The sequence below is a fragment of the Hyla sarda genome, chromosome 7, assembly GCF_029499605.1.
Source record: "Hyla sarda isolate aHylSar1 chromosome 7, aHylSar1.hap1, whole genome shotgun sequence".
In the NCBI taxonomy this organism is placed as follows: Eukaryota; Metazoa; Chordata; class Amphibia; order Anura; family Hylidae; genus Hyla; species Hyla sarda.
The window spans coordinates 208,843,751-208,861,724 of record NC_079195.1 but is presented as its reverse complement, the minus strand read 5'-3'; the positions used below and the strand labels follow the sequence as shown (position 1 = coordinate 208,861,724).

The 17,974-nt window shown below is 43.8% G+C and overlaps 1 protein-coding gene across 1 annotated transcript in view; it reads left to right on the top strand.

Annotated features, from left to right (window-relative positions):
• Positions 1–17,974, top strand: part of LOC130283213 (cytochrome P450 4A4-like) — a 41,813-nt gene that overhangs the window by 21,621 nt on the left and 2,218 nt on the right. The window contains exons 9-10 of the mRNA XM_056532418.1: positions 2,454–2,587; positions 4,994–5,058. Coding sequence (XP_056388393.1) covers positions 2,454–2,587; positions 4,994–5,058 — 199 coding nt within the window. The remainder of the gene's footprint in view (positions 1–2,453; positions 2,588–4,993; positions 5,059–17,974) is intronic.

Sequence of the window (17,974 nt, the reverse complement as noted above, 5' to 3'; positions counted from 1 at the left end):
GCGTTCAACTTTGAACGCCGCGTCTAAAGGGTTAATAGCGCGCGGCACAGCGATCAATGCCGCGCGCTATTAGCCACGGGTCCCGGCCGTTGTTAGAGGCCGGGCCCGAACCGCTATGACGCCGTGGCCCCGCGTTATAGATCGGGAGTGGACACATGACGTTCCAGTACGTCATGTGTCCTTAAGGGGTTAAACAGTATGGTATACCTTCAAGGCTTGCACTAGAGGTTATCTCTTTTGAAGATGATGTCTTCAGAGGGGTACTCTGCTCATAGACATCTTATCCCCTATCCACAGGATAGGGGATAAGTGTCTGATTGCAGGGGTCCCGCCGCTGGGACCACCAGCGATATCCTGCCCAGCACCTTGGTAATCCGCATGCATGGAGCGTTCTCTGCTCCATGCTGGACTACTGGTGACCACAGCCCGAAGGTGTGGCCGACACACCTCCTCCTCTATGAGAGATACAGAGATAAGCCAACTCTGTATCTCCGTTAGTGTTGAGCGGCATAGGCCATATTCGAATTCGCGATATTTCGCGAATATATGGACGAATATTCGCCATATATTCGCTAAATTCGCATATTCAAAATATTCGCGTTTTATTTTCGCATATACGAAAATTCGCATAAACCATAATTAACAGAAGCAAAAATTTGCATATACAAAAAAATCGCATAAACCATAGCTAACATAAGCAAAAATTTGTATATACGAAAACTAGCACATGCGAAAATTTACGTAAAACAATATTCCCATAAGCAAAAATTCGCATATACAAAAATTAGCAAATGCGAAAATTAACAAACCATAATTAACATAAGCAAACATGCGCATATACGAAAATTTATACAAACCAATATTCGCATATGCGAAACTTAGTATAACCAAATATTCGCATATGCAAAAATGCGCAAAAACATAACTAACATAAACAAAGACATAAGCAAACATGCATGCGCATATACGAAAATTATCAAAAGCGGAAATTAATACAAACCAATATTCGCATATGCGAAAATTAACATATACGAAAATCACATACACAAAAATTCACATATACGAAAATGTGCATACATCGTAATTCGCATATGTGAAAATTAGCACAGGCCATAATTAGCATAGCCGAAAATTCGCATATACGAAAATTTGCGAATGCGAAAATTAACATATACCAAAATTCGCATATACGAAAATTTGCTCGCCAGTCTCACACAGTAGTATTAGAACCTTCTTTACACCACACAAGATGGAAGCAGAGAGGGATGATCACTGTGATGTTTACTGTGAAAACAATCAAAAAAAAATATTCGTAATTACGAATAAATAGTGCTATATTCGCGAATATTCGCGAATCAAATTTGCATTGCGAATATTCGCGAGCAACACTAATCTCCGTCTCTCCTATAGATATGAATGGACAGCCTGGTGATCACACCCGCTCTGAAGCCTACCACAGCCGGTGTTCTGAACATAAATATTCAGAACGCCGGGGTGCTGGGTCGGAGATCACTGGACACCCAACAGTCAGTCCCCCAACATCAGACATCTTATCCACTATCCTTTGTATAGGCGATAAGATATCTAGTACCGGACAACCCCCCTAATCGGCAAAAAAAAAAAAAAACATGCTGAAGCTAAATTTGCTGCTGCTGAGCCAGAATATTTGTGAACAGTAACGTAACTCTCTGAGTTTATTACCAAACAATGAGCATAAAACATATTGCTAAGGCTAGGTGCACATGCTGTGTTTGAGGCCTCTGTTGCAGATTCAGTCCAAAATACTTGAAGCAGCATGCTGATTTTTTGGTCCAATCAAATGACAGACTCCATGCCGGAATCCTAACAGAACAATATGGACCCTTAGCCATGTCTGTATTATGGTGATGTTAGAGCTCTGTAAGCTAGCTATAGCTATTATGTCCACTGACTTAAAGGAGATGTCTTCTAAGACTGTAGATCTCTTCCCTTTACTTCTTCATCCAACCCAAGTTCATATGACATATTGTCCTGCAGACTGAAGACTATACTTAAAAAACTTTGTCCCCTCAGTTCTCCAGCCATCCCAAGCTGATAAAGATCACATCGGGGGCCTTATTATATCCTAATGGGTATCAGCCCAAGTCACATACACTGTTCCCCATGCTCCCCTTTTACAAAGTCTGTCAATTATGCCCCCCTCTCACAGCCTTCCTTTCTCCCACAGAGTCTGCCACTCATTGCCCCTCTTTCCAACAGACTACCTTTATATGAGAGTTTTCATACAGGGGACAGACTATTGCTCATCATCCCCCTGTCACCTAGGCTGCTGCTTATACGCCCGCATCTCACAGATAGACTGCTGCTATTTAGACCCCCTCTCACACATAGACTGCTGCTTATAGCCCCTCGTGGGTCATTTGATGTCATGGAGAGTGAAGTTTAATAGGAATATCATTATTTTATGTTGCCAGGGAAGACCTGACTAAGCTGCCATACACCACCATGTGTATTAAGGAAAGCATGCGTCTCTACTCACCTGTACCTGCAATAGGCCGTGAAATTAAAGAACCAATCACATTTGTTGATGGGAGGAGCCTACCTAAAGGTCAGTGACAGTGCTTAAAAAAATGTTACAATTTTTAAACCTAAATAATAAAAACAAGCAAAATAAATCTGAATCCTGGGGCAGAAAGAGGGGGAAACAGACACAGGAGCAGTTTTCTTCCAATCCGTTACTTTGTATGTGGCACTCAACTTTGCATGCTCTCACAGTCCCTTCAGTCCCTTCATAAATATGTCCAGTGTTCTGACAGCATGCTAGGCTCCACCAGTTTGGGGACCATCAGCTTGTAAGGGGACAGATCCAACCATACTACAAGTTATTGGTTCTTGTGTTTGCTGCTATCATGGAGCTTGTATACATTATTTTATGCTACCTCGTGGTCCAAGTTTACAATAATGTTGCTGGGACATCTGTATTGCTTACCAGATTCTCTATATTCTGTTATACATGTAGATTCATGTACATAGTTCTATGGTCTGATTGACACTGCCATTTTATATGAGAAGCGATGCCAGGAAAGAGCGTTGTACTTTACTAAAGTTAATAAGGTTGTTGCATTTGTATAGTATATAGGATAATACATTCTTACGTTTTCTATCAGTGATTAGTGTTGAGCGGCATAGGCCATATTCGAATTCGCGAATATTCGCGAATATATGGACGAATATTCGTCATATATTCGCGAATATTCGCATATTCGTTATATTCTCGTTTTATTTTCGCATATGCGAATATTCGCGTATGCGAAAATTAACATATGTGAATATTAGCATTAAAAAATTAGCATATGCGAACATTCGCATATGCGAAAAGTAACATATGCTAATTTTCGCATATGCGAAGTTTCGCACGCCAGTCTCACACAGTAGTATTACAGCCTTCTTTACACCACACAAGCTGGAAGCAGAGAGGGGTGATCACTGTGATGTGTACTGTGAAGAAAAAAAAATAGAAAAAAAAACGAATATTCGTAATTACGAATATATAGCGCTATATTCGCGAAATTCGCGAATTCGCGAATATGCTATATTCGCGAATAATATTCGAATTGCGAATATTCGCGAGCAACACTATCAGTGATCACATTGGTATTTGGGTGGCCCTGATTGCCCTGAACAATGGATTCTCCATCTGGGACAGTGTATTTTGGTCAGTGCCATGGAGGAGATGCCCATATATATATATATATATATATATATATATATATATATATATATCTGCTCCGTAACCAACAACCAGTTTCAGGGGTGAAGCTGTAGAGGAAAAAGACTACACCTGGTCAGAAGATTTTGCGCAGGTGTGTGTCCTGGCTGCACTAGAAGTCTTTGAAGCAACCTCAGGAGCTGCCCTTGTTTCAAAGTTGATGAGTACCATATGCTTTTAGCAGCCGGGACTCACCACTAATGCTGCACACCAGCGATCTCGGTGATGTCCTGTAGTGTTGAGCGGCATAGGCATATTCGAATTCGCGAATATTCGTGAATATATGGATGAATATTCGTCATATTCGCGAATATTCGCATATTCGTAATATGCTCGTTTTATTTTCGCATATGCGAATATTCGCGCGTGCGAAAATTAACCTATACGAAAATTTGTATATACAAAAATTAACATATGCAAAACTTCGCATATGCGAACATTAGCATATGCTATTTTCCGTATATGCGAATATTCGCACACCAGTCTCACACAGTAGTATTAGAACCTTCTTTACACCACACAAGCTGGAAGCAGAGAGGGATGATCACTGTGATGTGTACTGTGAAAAAAAAAATAAATAAAACAAACTAATATTCGTAATTACGAATATATAGCGCTATATTCGCGAATATTCGCGAATTCGCGAATATGCGATATTCGCGAATAAAATTCGAATTGCGAATATTCGTGAGCAACACTAATGTCCTGCATCAACTATTTAGTTCCTGTATGCACAGTTGATTGCAACATCTAAAGTGTAAAATATATTTGCTGGTTAGCTCGGGTCAGCCCAGTTGGCATCCCCTCTGCTCACCCCCATGCTGCTGGGTGATCCTCTTATTATACAGGATGTACAAGAAAAGCGCCAATAATATTGATCAATGCTAGGCATGGCATAGCATTGAACATTTTTTGCAGCCCTTATAGGGACTAAAAAGTAGTGAAATAAATGTGTTAATAAATGTAAATAAGCCACTCCCCTAATAAAATTGCAAATTATCCCCCTTTTCCCATTTTTTTTAACAAAAAAATATAATTAATGATAAACAAAAGTGCAATTGGTCCCGGATAAAAGGAGCCTCATATGGGTGTGTGTGGATACAAAATAGAAAGAGTTATGGCTATTAAAAGTCGTGGAGGAAAAAATGAAATCACAAAAATGAAAAATCGCTGTCTCCTCAAGGGAGACAGTTGTATTAAACTATTATAGATTGTTCCTATATAGTTTTTTTTTAAATATTGCAGGTACCATTGTCTTGATCAGTATATATTGCCTGAACAGATCTCCGAGTATGTGGGATAACCCTGAGGTAAGTGAAGTCCGCAGAGATATTTTTGTGGCAGAACTAATGTGAACGCTATTCCAAGATACAACAACTATTAATACATACAGTATACACATGCCATAGATTCTAAACCGGCAGCTGCCAGACTCCTCTTTGAGAATGAAAGGGTTGGTCAGTTAAATTCGACATACCCAATCCAATTGGGAGGCTGCCAAACACAGTCGACTGTTCCCGCTAATATTTGTTCCAATGACTGTTTTCTAATGTGTATGGTGGCTTCAGATGTGGAAATCAGCATGGAAATCTGTATGGAAATTCAGCATTTTTGTTCATAGCCTATTACCTCAATGGGATTTCGCAGTGTCATTCACAATGCCCAATGCGGAATTCATGCAGAATTTGTGCGGAAGTTGTGCAGACACAAAATTTAACATAAGCAATTCATTATAAAAGCATTTTTTCCGTGCTCTGAGTATTCATGCGGAATTAGTGCAGAAATTCTGTATAGATGAGGAAAGATGCGGAATACCAGCCAAATTAATGCAGCTGCAGAATTTGTGCCGTCTGCAGTAGGGATGAATCTGATGAATCTGCCGAATTCAAATTTGTTACGAATTTCAGGAAAAATTTGCTTTGCAATAAATCCGAATATCGCTGCGATTCGATTGCACAAATCGCTTCATTAAACTCTATTTAGTGCGCTCCAGGCTCCAGGGCATCTAATATGGCGGATCCACATGTGAGTACATGGAACAAGGTACTCTTGGAAGGTGGGTAGGCGGGATGACCCTGAATCACATGCAGCATGCAGCCTATCAGCACCAGCCACCCGTCATGTCACAGCCCTATATAATCGGCAGCCATCTTGCTACCAGTCATTTCAGCGTTGTATTTCAGAGAGAGCGTTTTATTGCAGACAGAGATAGAGCAGTGTGTATGTGTGGTAGTGGGGTGTGATGAGGGCAGCGGGGTGTCGAGAGAGAGAGACAATTTTGTGGAAGAGAAGGTGGGCCAGTCCTTGAGCCTGTCGGTGTGTGGAGCTGTAACTATAGTCAGGGACAATAGATGTCGTTTAAGGCCCACTAGATGAATATGGTTCCTGCACAGCCACAACAGCAATTTGAAAAGGTCATGTTGTTTCCGCCTCCACACTCTCAGGCTGTTAATCCTGCGACAGTGTACGATTCCACCTCCTCATCCTCCACCGTGTCATCAGCCTCCACTGCACAAACAAGTCTCAGTGCCCCTCCAGCATACCATGTTTGCAGGGCACGGTGGTGTCACACTGTTCTTCACATGGTTTGCCATGGCGAACGGAGTCACACAGAGGAGGAACTGCCAAAAGTCATTAATCAAGTAATCGAATCATGGCTTACTCCACGAAAACTGTAAATGGGAAACATGGTGACCATCAACGGGAAGAACATTTTGTCTGCGCTGCGTCAAGGAAGCCTGAGCCATGCACCCTGCATGGCACATGTTCAATCTAGTTGTCAAGCGGTTCCTGAAGTGTTCCCTCCATCTGCAAGACATCCTAACAATAGGAAGGATACTTTGCATGCACTTCAGCCACTCGTACATTGCAAAACACACCATCCTTGAGCTGCAGCGTCAGAACGGCATCCCCCAACATAGTCTGATTTGCAACGTTTCCACACGTTGGAATTCCACCCTCCATATGTTGGACTCTATACGAACAGAGAAAAGCTATCACCGATTTCTTGATGATCCAATCGAATAGGGGGACAACCGTGTGTCACTTCAATGTCAACCAGTGGAAGCTCATATATGACACCTGCCGTTTGCTCAGGCCCTTTGAGGAAGTCACATTATTAGTCAGTCACCAGGATTACAGGATGAACGACGTAATTTGACAGCTTCATTTCCTACATGTGTTATAAACGATGGCTGGTCAGGGCATTGGAGATGTGGCACCTACATCTCATGGCCACATAAGCCCTGTGGGGGCTGAAAAGGAAGAGGAGGGGGAGGAGGGGAAGGGGGACAGTGGAGCACAGGCAAGGTTTTGCAAAATGGGTGGTTTTTATAGTTATCTGACAGGAGAGGAGGAGCAGGAGCAGGCTATGGAGTTACAGGGTCATGAGGAAGACGAGACAGAGGACCAAGACACATCATGGCCGTATGCAGTGGAGATGGAGGCAGGGAGTCCCTCCAAGTCACTTGCTTGCGTAGTGACCATAGAATTGTCACCATTCAGAAGGGGGATGACTTCTGGCTCTCCACCTTATTGGACCCTCGCTACCAACACATAATGGGGGCCTTTTTTTTACACCCACTGAGAGGGAGGACAAACTGACCTACTACAGGGACATCCTACGTAGTCGGTTGGCCGATGCCTATCTGCGCCATCATCCATCCTCTCGCAGGTCTGACTCGGGGGGCCCTCTGTGCTCACCTTCCACTGCCATGGCTGCTGGGGAGGCATGGGTTGGCAGGAGCAGTACTAGCAGCAGTACTATCAACAACAGCCTGAGTCTTCACCCGCATAGTGAAGCAACTCATCAGCAGCAGGTAGACCTGGAGCAGGACCTGAACCAGCAGGTGGTGGCATACCTTGACATGACCCTGCCAACACACCTTGAAGATCCGCTGGACTTCTGGGCAGCCAAACTTGATTTGTGGCCGCAACTAGCAAAGTTTGCCCTGGAAAAGCTGTCCTGCCCAGCCAGTAGTGTGCCATCAGAGCGGGTGTTTAGTGCGGTGGGCCATAGTAACCCCAAGGAGAACTCGTCTGTCCATGGAAAATGTGGAGAGACTGACCTTTGTGAAGATGAATCAGGCATGGATCATTTTTAGGGTGAGTAACACTTTTTGGGTGAGTACACTTGCCAAGAAGAGAATTAATAATGCGAGAGTAGGGCCCTACAGGGGAAGCTTTTACCCCCACCTGTTACAATGGACCATACGTTGTTCCCTTCCTCCTTCTGGAGGTCTTTGCATCGCATCAATACTTGGTGGTGTAGGTGGCACATGGTGTTTTTTGCACAGCTTTCCTTTTGTTATATAAAAAAAAATTGGGTACATATATTTTATCCTAAGCATATAATTAAAAGTTAAGTTTTACGTAATGCAGATCCTCAAAACTTTCTTGTGCACATTAACACTTTTACAAACGAGACGTTTTCTTCTGCCTATCTGCCTCAGCTACTATTCTGATCTTGCCACCCGTCTGATGCCACAATCTGATGCCAAGTTCTCCTTCTTTCACTCACCTCCGTCACCGGGTACTGGTATTGCCACCCACCGCCCCACTCTGTCACCAGGTCACTTTCAGGACTTCTTATGAAGCTGATGCCACCTCCAGGCTGTGTCATTCTGCCACCATATGTTCTCCTCATGCTGATGCCACCTCCAGGCTGTGTCATTCTGCCACCATATGTTCTCCTCATGCTACCTTCAGGCTAATCTCGGTGTCATTCTGCCACCATATGTTCTCCTCATGCTGATGCCACCTCCAGGCTAAGCTCTATGGATAAGATAACTACTGAAAGAAGCACACACCACTGTTTTGTAAATGCATAAATATAGATACTTTATTTATGACAGCAAGCATATGCAAAAATACATATCACAAACACATAATAAGGGTCCCTTAAGATAGATAGATAATAAAGTACAGCAACAGGAGAATACAGCAGCACACTGCTAGCACAAAGATATAGATGAAACATGAGTATATAGATAAAACATGAGTATATAGATAGAACATGAAAAGCTATACAGCTGTAGTGCAGTAAATGAAAATATGAAACTATGAAATTATGAGGTACTTAGCTTGCAAATTTGGCTCCAAATAGCGTGGACCGTCCCACCACGGTAAGGTGACCTCATTCTGGGACGGACCCTACACTATGAATATGCCTCTGTGTGAACAGTACAGCAGGCATTGCAAGGTCTGAAACATCCAAGGCACCTTATATACACCTAATAGAGGTGGGTGGGATGCAGGTGGGTGTTGGCTCCTGCACCCCACCCACCTCTATTAGGTGTATATAAGGTGCCTTGGATGTTTCAGACCTTGCAATGCCTGCTGTACTGTTCACACAGAGACATATTCATAGTGTAGGGTCCATCCCAGAATGAGGTCACCTTACCGTGGTGGGACGGTCCATGCTATTTGGCGCCAAATTTGCAAGCTAAGTATCTCATAATTTCATAGTTTCATATTTTCATTTATTGCACTACAGCTGTATAGCTTTTCATGTTCTATCTATATACTCATGTTTCATCTATATCTTTGTGCTAGCAGTGTGCTGCTGTATTCTCCTGTTGCTGTATATTTAGCCCAGCAGCCTGCACCTGTAAGCCAGGTCTTTACAATAGTTTGGAATCAATAGTGCTGGCCAACTTATTCTTTACTTGTATTACACATACGGGGGAGTGGCTACCTCCATGTTGGCTCCTGCACCCCACCCACCTCTATTAGGTGTATATAAGGTGCCTTGGATGTTTCAGACCTTGCAATGCCTGCTGTACTGTTCAAACAGAGGCATATTCATAGTGTAGGGTCCGTCCCAGAATGAGGTCACCTTACCGTGGTGGGACGGTCCACACTATTTGGCGCCAAATTTGCAAGCTAAGTACCTCATAATTTCCTAGTTTCATATTTTCATTTATTGCACTACAGCTGTATAGCTTTTCATGTTCTATCTACATACTCATGTTTTATCTATATACTCATGTTTCATCTATATCTTTGTGCTAGCAGTGTGCTGCTGTATTCTCCTGTTGCTGTATATTTAGCCCAGCAGCCTGCACCTGTAAGCCAGGTCTTTACAATAGTTTGGAATTAATAGTGCTGGCCAACTTATTCTTTGGTTAGATAATAAAGTATCTATATTTGTGCATTTACAAAACAGTGGTGTGCGCTTCTTTCAGTGGTTAATTTATCTATAGAGGTTGTCTTTGTCTGTAGCAGAACGCCTATTTACTTTATTTGCACAGTAGAGCCCCCCCCCTTATGTATATTTCTGTCCACCTCCAGGTTGTCTCATTCTGCCACCATATTTTCTCCTCATGCTGATGCCACCTCCAGGTTGTCTCATTCTGCCACCATATGTTCTCCTCATGCGGATGCCACCTTCAGGCTGTGTCATTCAGCCACTATATGGTCTCCTCATGCTGCCGCCACTTCCAGGCTGTGTCATTCAGCCACCATATGGTCTCCTCATGCTGATGCCACCTCCAGGCTGTGTCATTCAGCAACTATATGGTTTCCTCAGGCAAAGTGTTCTACACCCCTATTGAGGCTCTCTGTAGCCCAGAAATAGCCGTTTTTGGAAAATTTGGCTGATTTGGCCGAATCCCATTTTTAAAAAATTCGCTCATATCTAGTCTGCAGGTAGCCTTACAGGTTGAATAGATAGTTAGGCAGATGTTTTGGTCAGCATTTTACCTAAATATTTGTAAACCAAAACTAGGAATCTAACCTACACAGGAGAGATGTAAATCTTTTAGTTATGGTTTTACTCTGTGTCATTTCTTGTAAAGGCGGTAGTTGGAGTCAGCTGATGTGCTGCGTTTACTGCTGCTTACCAGTACTGTGCCGTACATGCAGCTCCTCCGCCTCACTGTACGCTCTGGACATCCCTCTCACCTGCACATACTGCAACAGTTTCTGATGTGTCTCATAGGGGCCCCATGCTTACACATGCCTCCTCTTATAGAGCTAGTGATTCCTATCCTCCTCCAATCCCTGCCAGGCACTACCTACATGATAGCACTCTTCCCTTCCTGGAGTGCCTGAGCAACATTATGTAGCCACACAGCAAAGGTGGCTGTCTGTTCCAGTGAACCTAAGTTTCTGACCTAAGCATAATATCCTTGCCCTGCTTCAACATGATCCCTTGCACCTGCTTGATTCTCCAGTGTAAAACCCAGATTGTCGACCATGATTGAACTCACATCTAGTCTGCAACACCTAACTGCATTTGAGCTACTCTGCTTTGCTATTCCACAGACTGCTATAACACCATTTGTGGTCAAGGCTTCCCATAATGGATATGAACTTACCTAACCTTATACTAACAGCGGTCTGAGGTGTGCCATAACCGCATGAGATGAGGGCCCGCCTATAGAGGGCATACCCTGTTGTGAAATATGATAAATGAGGGAGGGTTGGGTGGGAATAACGCCGCACCCGCCCCGAGGTACAGGAGCCCGGGGTTTATGTAGTGTCCAGCCCCTCCCACAAATACAGCCCATTGGGCTTTAATACTTGTGGTCAAGGCTTCCCATAATGGATATGAACTTACCTAACCTTATACTAACAGCGGTCTGAGGTGTGCCATAACCGCATGAGATGAGGGCCTGCCTATAGAGGGCAAAAGACAAGCCAGAATAGATAAATATAATGACCTTTATTAATTCACAAAACTAACACCTTAAATACATCTGACATTTCTTTCTCTGGGTTTGGAATGTATCGAGCGTAACAAGACGACTTCCATCTACCCAACCTCTTTATGACATGGGCGGGCACCTTGTGTTTTGACGTGGCCGATGCTGCACCTATCCTGAAGGAATGGCCAGAAAATTTCTGCGGATCTAGGCCTAGCATGGTGAGTAGAGAGCGAATAGAACTAGTGAAAAGACTAGTTGACAGCGGCAAACCACCTACTGCCAGTAAAGGCACCTCGGGTCCCACACCGCATGTGATATTCATGAATTGATCCAAGACCCTTACTGGGCACCACTTGTTACCCGAGGAAAAATAAGTAATCAAAACCTCCGATTTGGATGTCTTGGTACTTAGCAGAGATAAAACATATCTGTCTCCAACTCGCAATAACTGTTGCCTCAAAACTGGCCTGCCCTTAACTGAACTAGCTGTCACTTCTCCAGGCCTGAGAAAACCATAAAAAATTAAGTACATGGCCGATTTAATCAAAATACTACGTACAAACCCCAAAGGTGCTGTATCCAACAAATCCGATAAGCTACGGAATATCTCACCTGAAATGGGCCACCTAGCCCCTGCCCTGACAGTTGGGGTGCTGCGAATACCGCGCAACACCGACTTTATCGCATGTACAGAAAAAAGTGAAGGCCTGCTTGGATATTCCATGGCCAGGAAGTGCTGAATACCCGCCAAGTATAATTTGATAGTATTAAATGAAAACTTCTTGGTAAAATGACAAAATGAAATAAAACAAACTAAATTTGAAACATAATCTTCTGCAGAATTAGAAAACTCTGCTATAAATTTGGTATACATGTCCCACGCAAGATTGTACACTCGAGCAGTGCTAGGAGCTAACGAGCTCATCATTAGCTTCCGAGCCAGTTGTTTATAAAGACCTAATCCATGCTGAGAAGTTGAAATTGTGGTACTGGACACCCTCGCGTATCTGCCCCCGGCATTACCTGAAAGAAAACATCAAATTTTAGCCTAGATAACGCATCAGCTGCTATGTTTCTACTACCTTCAATATGTTCAGCCGAAAAATGGAAATTAAATTGTAACGCGATCCAAACTAAACGTCTTAAAAACCTCATTACTTCTGCCGACTTAGATCTCCCTTTATTGACGATGTCCACAGTGGCCGAGTTGTCACAAACAAAAATCACCGACCTATTGCACCAGTACTCCCCCCAAGCCTGAGCTGCCGCCACTATGGGAACGATTTCAAATGTAGCGGAGCTGTCCGTGAAACCAGGAATAACATAAACCTGCCCCGGCCAGCCGCTAGCTATCCATCGTGAACCCCATATAGCAGCAAAGCCCACGCTGGATGAGGCGTCTGTGAATATGCGGGGAGAATCGGAACCAACAACAGGCACAAAGAGAGACACCCCCTTCCAGTTTGCTAAAAACTGCTGCCACATGAGCAGATCCGACATAGCTGAATGACCCAGGTGCACTATGCTGTCCTGAAGCGGAGCAGCGGCTACCAATTCTAACAACCTAGAAATGAAGGACCTGCCCTGGGGAATTACCCTCATGGCGAAAGCCAACATACCTAAAAGACTCTGCAACTCTGCTTTGTTCGTGACCCGGGACCTGACGAACTTATTAACCATGTCTCGGATACGTGACAGTTTATCTGCAGGCAACCGGGCCTCCATTTTGTTAGAATCTAAAATTATCCCTAGGAAAGTCAGAACCTTGGTCGGACCTTCCACCTTAGCGGGGGAAACTGGAATTCCTATCTGACTGAAAACCTCAAGTGTCTTTCCCAACTGCCACGGAACTTGCTGAGGGGGCTCTAACAACAGAAAATCATCAAGATAATGCTACAGCCGACAGCGTGTTGTAAAATCCACTGCAAAGCGCAAGCTAACTGATCAAAAAGCCATGGACTGGATTTAGAACCAAATGTAAGTTTTACCGCAAAATAATACAGTTGTTGCCACTTCACCCCATACCACTGCCAAAGATCCTTTTTTACTGGCAACAGCTTAAAAGCATCCATTATATCTACCTTGGACAACCATGCACCTGTACCCAACGTTAGCAACATCTGGATTGCTTGGTCAACGGAAGAATATTTCATAGCAAACTCATCTGAGGGGATCAAAGAATTAATACTGGGTATGACAGAGCCGTGCGGTGCTGACAGATCGAAGATCAAGTTTTTTGTTACTGAACTTTCCTGAGACAATACCAATGGGGCTAACCCGCCAATCTTGAAATGGAGGTACTGAAAAAGGACCAATCATGTAACCTTTATCAACTTCCCTATCCAGCAACTCTGATACTGACATAGGGTCATTGGCCGCTGATAATAAATTATTACATTCATATGTGGATTGCGGTAGAGCTACTAGTCCTGTGTGGAAACCGCTGCTGAAACCATCCAAAAGCCAATTTACCCATTCTATGTTGGGATGAAGTTCAAGGTACCCCCTCAAGACATGCATCTGTATGACACCTAAATATGATGAACCACCTTTTATTGAGCACAGTGAACGGGGGTGAGCCCGAAAACACTTAAGACAAACATGTAACAGTCTACACTGATTGTAATTGCATGTAGCTAAATTATAATTATTACAAATTTGGTTTTTACCCAAAAACCTAACTGGTCTGCCCAACTTATCAACCGATTCTGTGGCCCTGTTACCAGCATGTGAGGTACCTGGTTTACTTGCTGAAGCCTCCTCCTGCGCTAAATTGCACCATGCCGTGGCATGTGATATAGATTGACATAGAGCGCATGACGGGGCCCTAAGCCCCGCAAAATGCCGGCAAAACAGCTCCGTGTCCAGTTTGGACCAGTCATACGAGTAACCATGTTGCGCAAATGCCGCCGCTGCTTTTGCCGAAAACGACTTGTGATAATCGTAAAAGTAGGTCCCTCCATATTTGTTACATAGGTCTGCCATATTAAATAGGTAAATATCCAATTCCTCCCTCCTAAGAGGTTTTGCCGAGCAGATTACATCCCTGAACATGCTAAATGCCACAATGAATTCCGGAAAAGATAATTTCCTATTCAACCTGGCGTCTTTGCTCCTCAGCACCACAGACAATTCCCCACAGGCAATGGTTCTAGTATCTATCATGTCCTGGGTGGCAATGAGCAAAGACGCCAAATTGACGTCCCTTCCCTCCAAAATGTCCTTACGCACATTGGAAGGAACAAAATACGCTGGCGCCACCCTAGGAGGCAACAACCCCCTACCTGAATCCGAACTGCACCCTGGTACCGGCACTGCCACCTGCATGCTGTTAGCAGCTAGATCTGGGACTACGGCAGGCACCAGGACACCTGCTGCAGGCCTTTGGGCATTGTTGCTCTCGAGACTGTCCAACCTAGCCTGCACAGTTGATAAGGAGTCCACCATAGTCGCCATTAAGGCATGCAACTGTCCCAGGGAAGCTGTTACAGGATCCTGCTGTAGACTGGTCCCTGGCAATGGGTCAGCCATCAGTATCTTATATAATTCGGCTTTTCGTGCGGAAGCAGGAAAAGGAACCCCACGCTTCTTGAGTTCCTCCATCAGTTTTGGGATGGTCCATGTTCGATACGAGGGAGCGTCGCCCCCCTCAGATGCCCTGGATGGGGTATCCAAGACGGACAAGGACTCCTCGATATCTGACCCATGAGACATGCTTGAGTAGGTACCTGTCCGGGCCAAACGGGTGCCGGTGGAAAATAAAATGTAACAATTAAACCCAAACCAGCATGTGTCATGGACTTCTCTCACTTTTTTTTTTTAACCCACCTAGGTGCTGCTGATGTAATCGTGTAACCACCAATGACACTGGACCTGCAATTACTAAGGAGAAAAACCTGACCGTAAATGGAAATATGCGTACACGAAGTGCAAATAAATAAAGAGATTGCAAATCGATCTGAAAAACGTGTCAGATTGCCAACCAGAACATGCCGCAATGAGGTTGCTCTGAAGAAGAGTCAGTAACAACAAACCAAGTAAAACAACCCTCGAGCTGAAGGAACGAGTCAGGCAACAGGGTACCGAGAAATTTGACTATATAACTACATAACGTGCGTAGCTAGAAATGACATACCATTCGTGGCAGTTACTTAGGATAACTGCTGGTATATAAGCATGACTACCCAAACAAGATTTCCGTCAGACCCAACAACGTGACAGGTCATCGTCAAGATATAACCAATTTACGTAAAACGAGACATCCCCATTCACATATAGTGTGCTCTACTACTCACATGAACATATGCATATACATACATACACACATATGTACATACCTGCATATTCCCGCCTGCATATATACATACAGATACCTACACATACGCACACACACATGCAAAGAAAACATGTACACACCCACGTGCCTATACCCAGACCATACGCATATACCTGCCTGACCCATACCCATACATATACACACACCTATGTATACCCACAGCTATAAACCCATACGAGCATATATATATACATATATATATACACATATCCATATCCCTTTTTTTTTTTTTTAATTAACTCTATTGCTTGCTCTGAAGACGTGTGAGCAACAACAATACGTAAGCCCGACAGAATCAAAAGTAACCTAAAACCATGTAACCTACCCGAGGTAACTTGTAGCTGAACCAACCAGGAGGAACCCCTCAATGAATCACCTGAATCCAGGACCAACCGAATCTATATGTACACACACAAACTGAATTATCAAACAGAAATAACGCATAGCTCTGCAGAAATGTGTCAGAAATTATGCAGAATAACGTTGTCCCCATTTTAAGTAATCTATAATCCTCCAGTAACCCCTACAACAGTATACTAACTATATCTGCCGAATCCACCACAGATCTGGTAAAACCGACCTGGTGGATGTTCTTAAGTACATTAACCCCTGTTTGACCCAACGTAAACTGTCTCAAAGGCTGACTTTGATGTGACATAATAACAGTCTAACTATGTGAACCTGGCTGCGGGAGCCAAAGCCATCTCATATGGCAGTAGTGCCCCCCAAAAAAAAAAAAAAAAAAAAAAAAAAAAAAAAAAAGAGAAAACCTTCAATAGACCCACCTACATTGGGGCGCACAAATGAATCGCAGCTATGCGGTGGCCAACAATAACTAAACACCAACCGAACATAAAACAATGCCTTCCTGTAAACTGTCTTAAATGAAATAACCCCCTGATCTAACAATACACCGCACGTCATAAACGGACGTCACCGAGTACGATGCCGGAAAAACGTATAGTGGAGCGGGATACGGATCCCGGTGCATACCTAACAAGGCCCGTAAAGTAACTACAATATGCCGGCCAGCCGGCACTTACCCTCCACGCGCTGCCTCACACCTGACGTGGAAAACTCAGAAGCCGAACGCCGGAGCAGGAAACCGGAAACAGGAAACAGGAAACAGGAAGTGACGCGACGAGTGAGCTCACTTGCAGCCACACAAGGAAAACTGCAATAACGCCGCACCCGCCCCGAGGTACAGGAGCCCGGGTTTTATGTAGTGTCCAGCCCCTCCCACAAATACAGCCCATTGGGCTTTAATACTTAAGTTCTGCTACTCTGCTGTCCTACGCTTATACCATCTTCATCATCAGCTAGCCCATCCTGCATCTATCCCTGGTGCTTGGTAGTGTTGCTCGCGAATATTTGCAATGCAAATTTTATTCGCGAATATCGCATATTCGCGAATTCACGAATATTTGCGAATATAGCGCTATATATTCGTAATTACGAATATTGTTTTTTTTTTTTTTTTTTTTTTCACAGTACACATCACAGTGATAATCCCTCTCTGCTTCCAGCTTGTGTGGTGTAAAGAAGGCTCTAATACTACTGTGTGAGACCGGTGTGCGAATTTTCGCATATGCGAAAATTAGCATATGCTAATTTTCGCTTATGCTCGTTTTCGCGTATGCGAAAATAAAACACGAATGTTACGAATATGCGAATTTAGCGAATATATGACGAATATTCGTCCATATATTCGCAAAATATCGCGAATTCGAATATGGCCTATGCCGCTCAACACTAGTGCTTGGCAATAGGGCATTCTGGCCAGCTGCCACCAGGACCACTGTTGCGATAGCAACCTGGCATCTACCCTGCAGCAGAACTCTATGAGCAGGATTTAGGGTGAAAACCAGGGGAACAACTAGATTCCGCTCCCAAGCTTGGCCCAAAGCAAAACCAGTAGGAGGCACAGCAGGTCCACACTCATTGGGCCATTACATTTCTGATCCCCAGGATCAAAATGCATCTGAGACAGTGATGTAACTCAGGACCTGACCCTGGAAATCTACCCTTCTCACATGGTGCACAGTTTATCCTTTGATTATGCCATGGTATCTAGCAGTTTATGTGCATTTGTGTAGTTTATGACAGTTTATGGTACAATTTGTTAGTCCCCGGATGAACCCTATGATGTAATAGAGAGGGAAATGCCATTGGGAATTGGTAGAAGTCAAATTAGGGTAATATATCTCGGGCTATATTATTTGTCTGTGTGTCCTCCTCTTA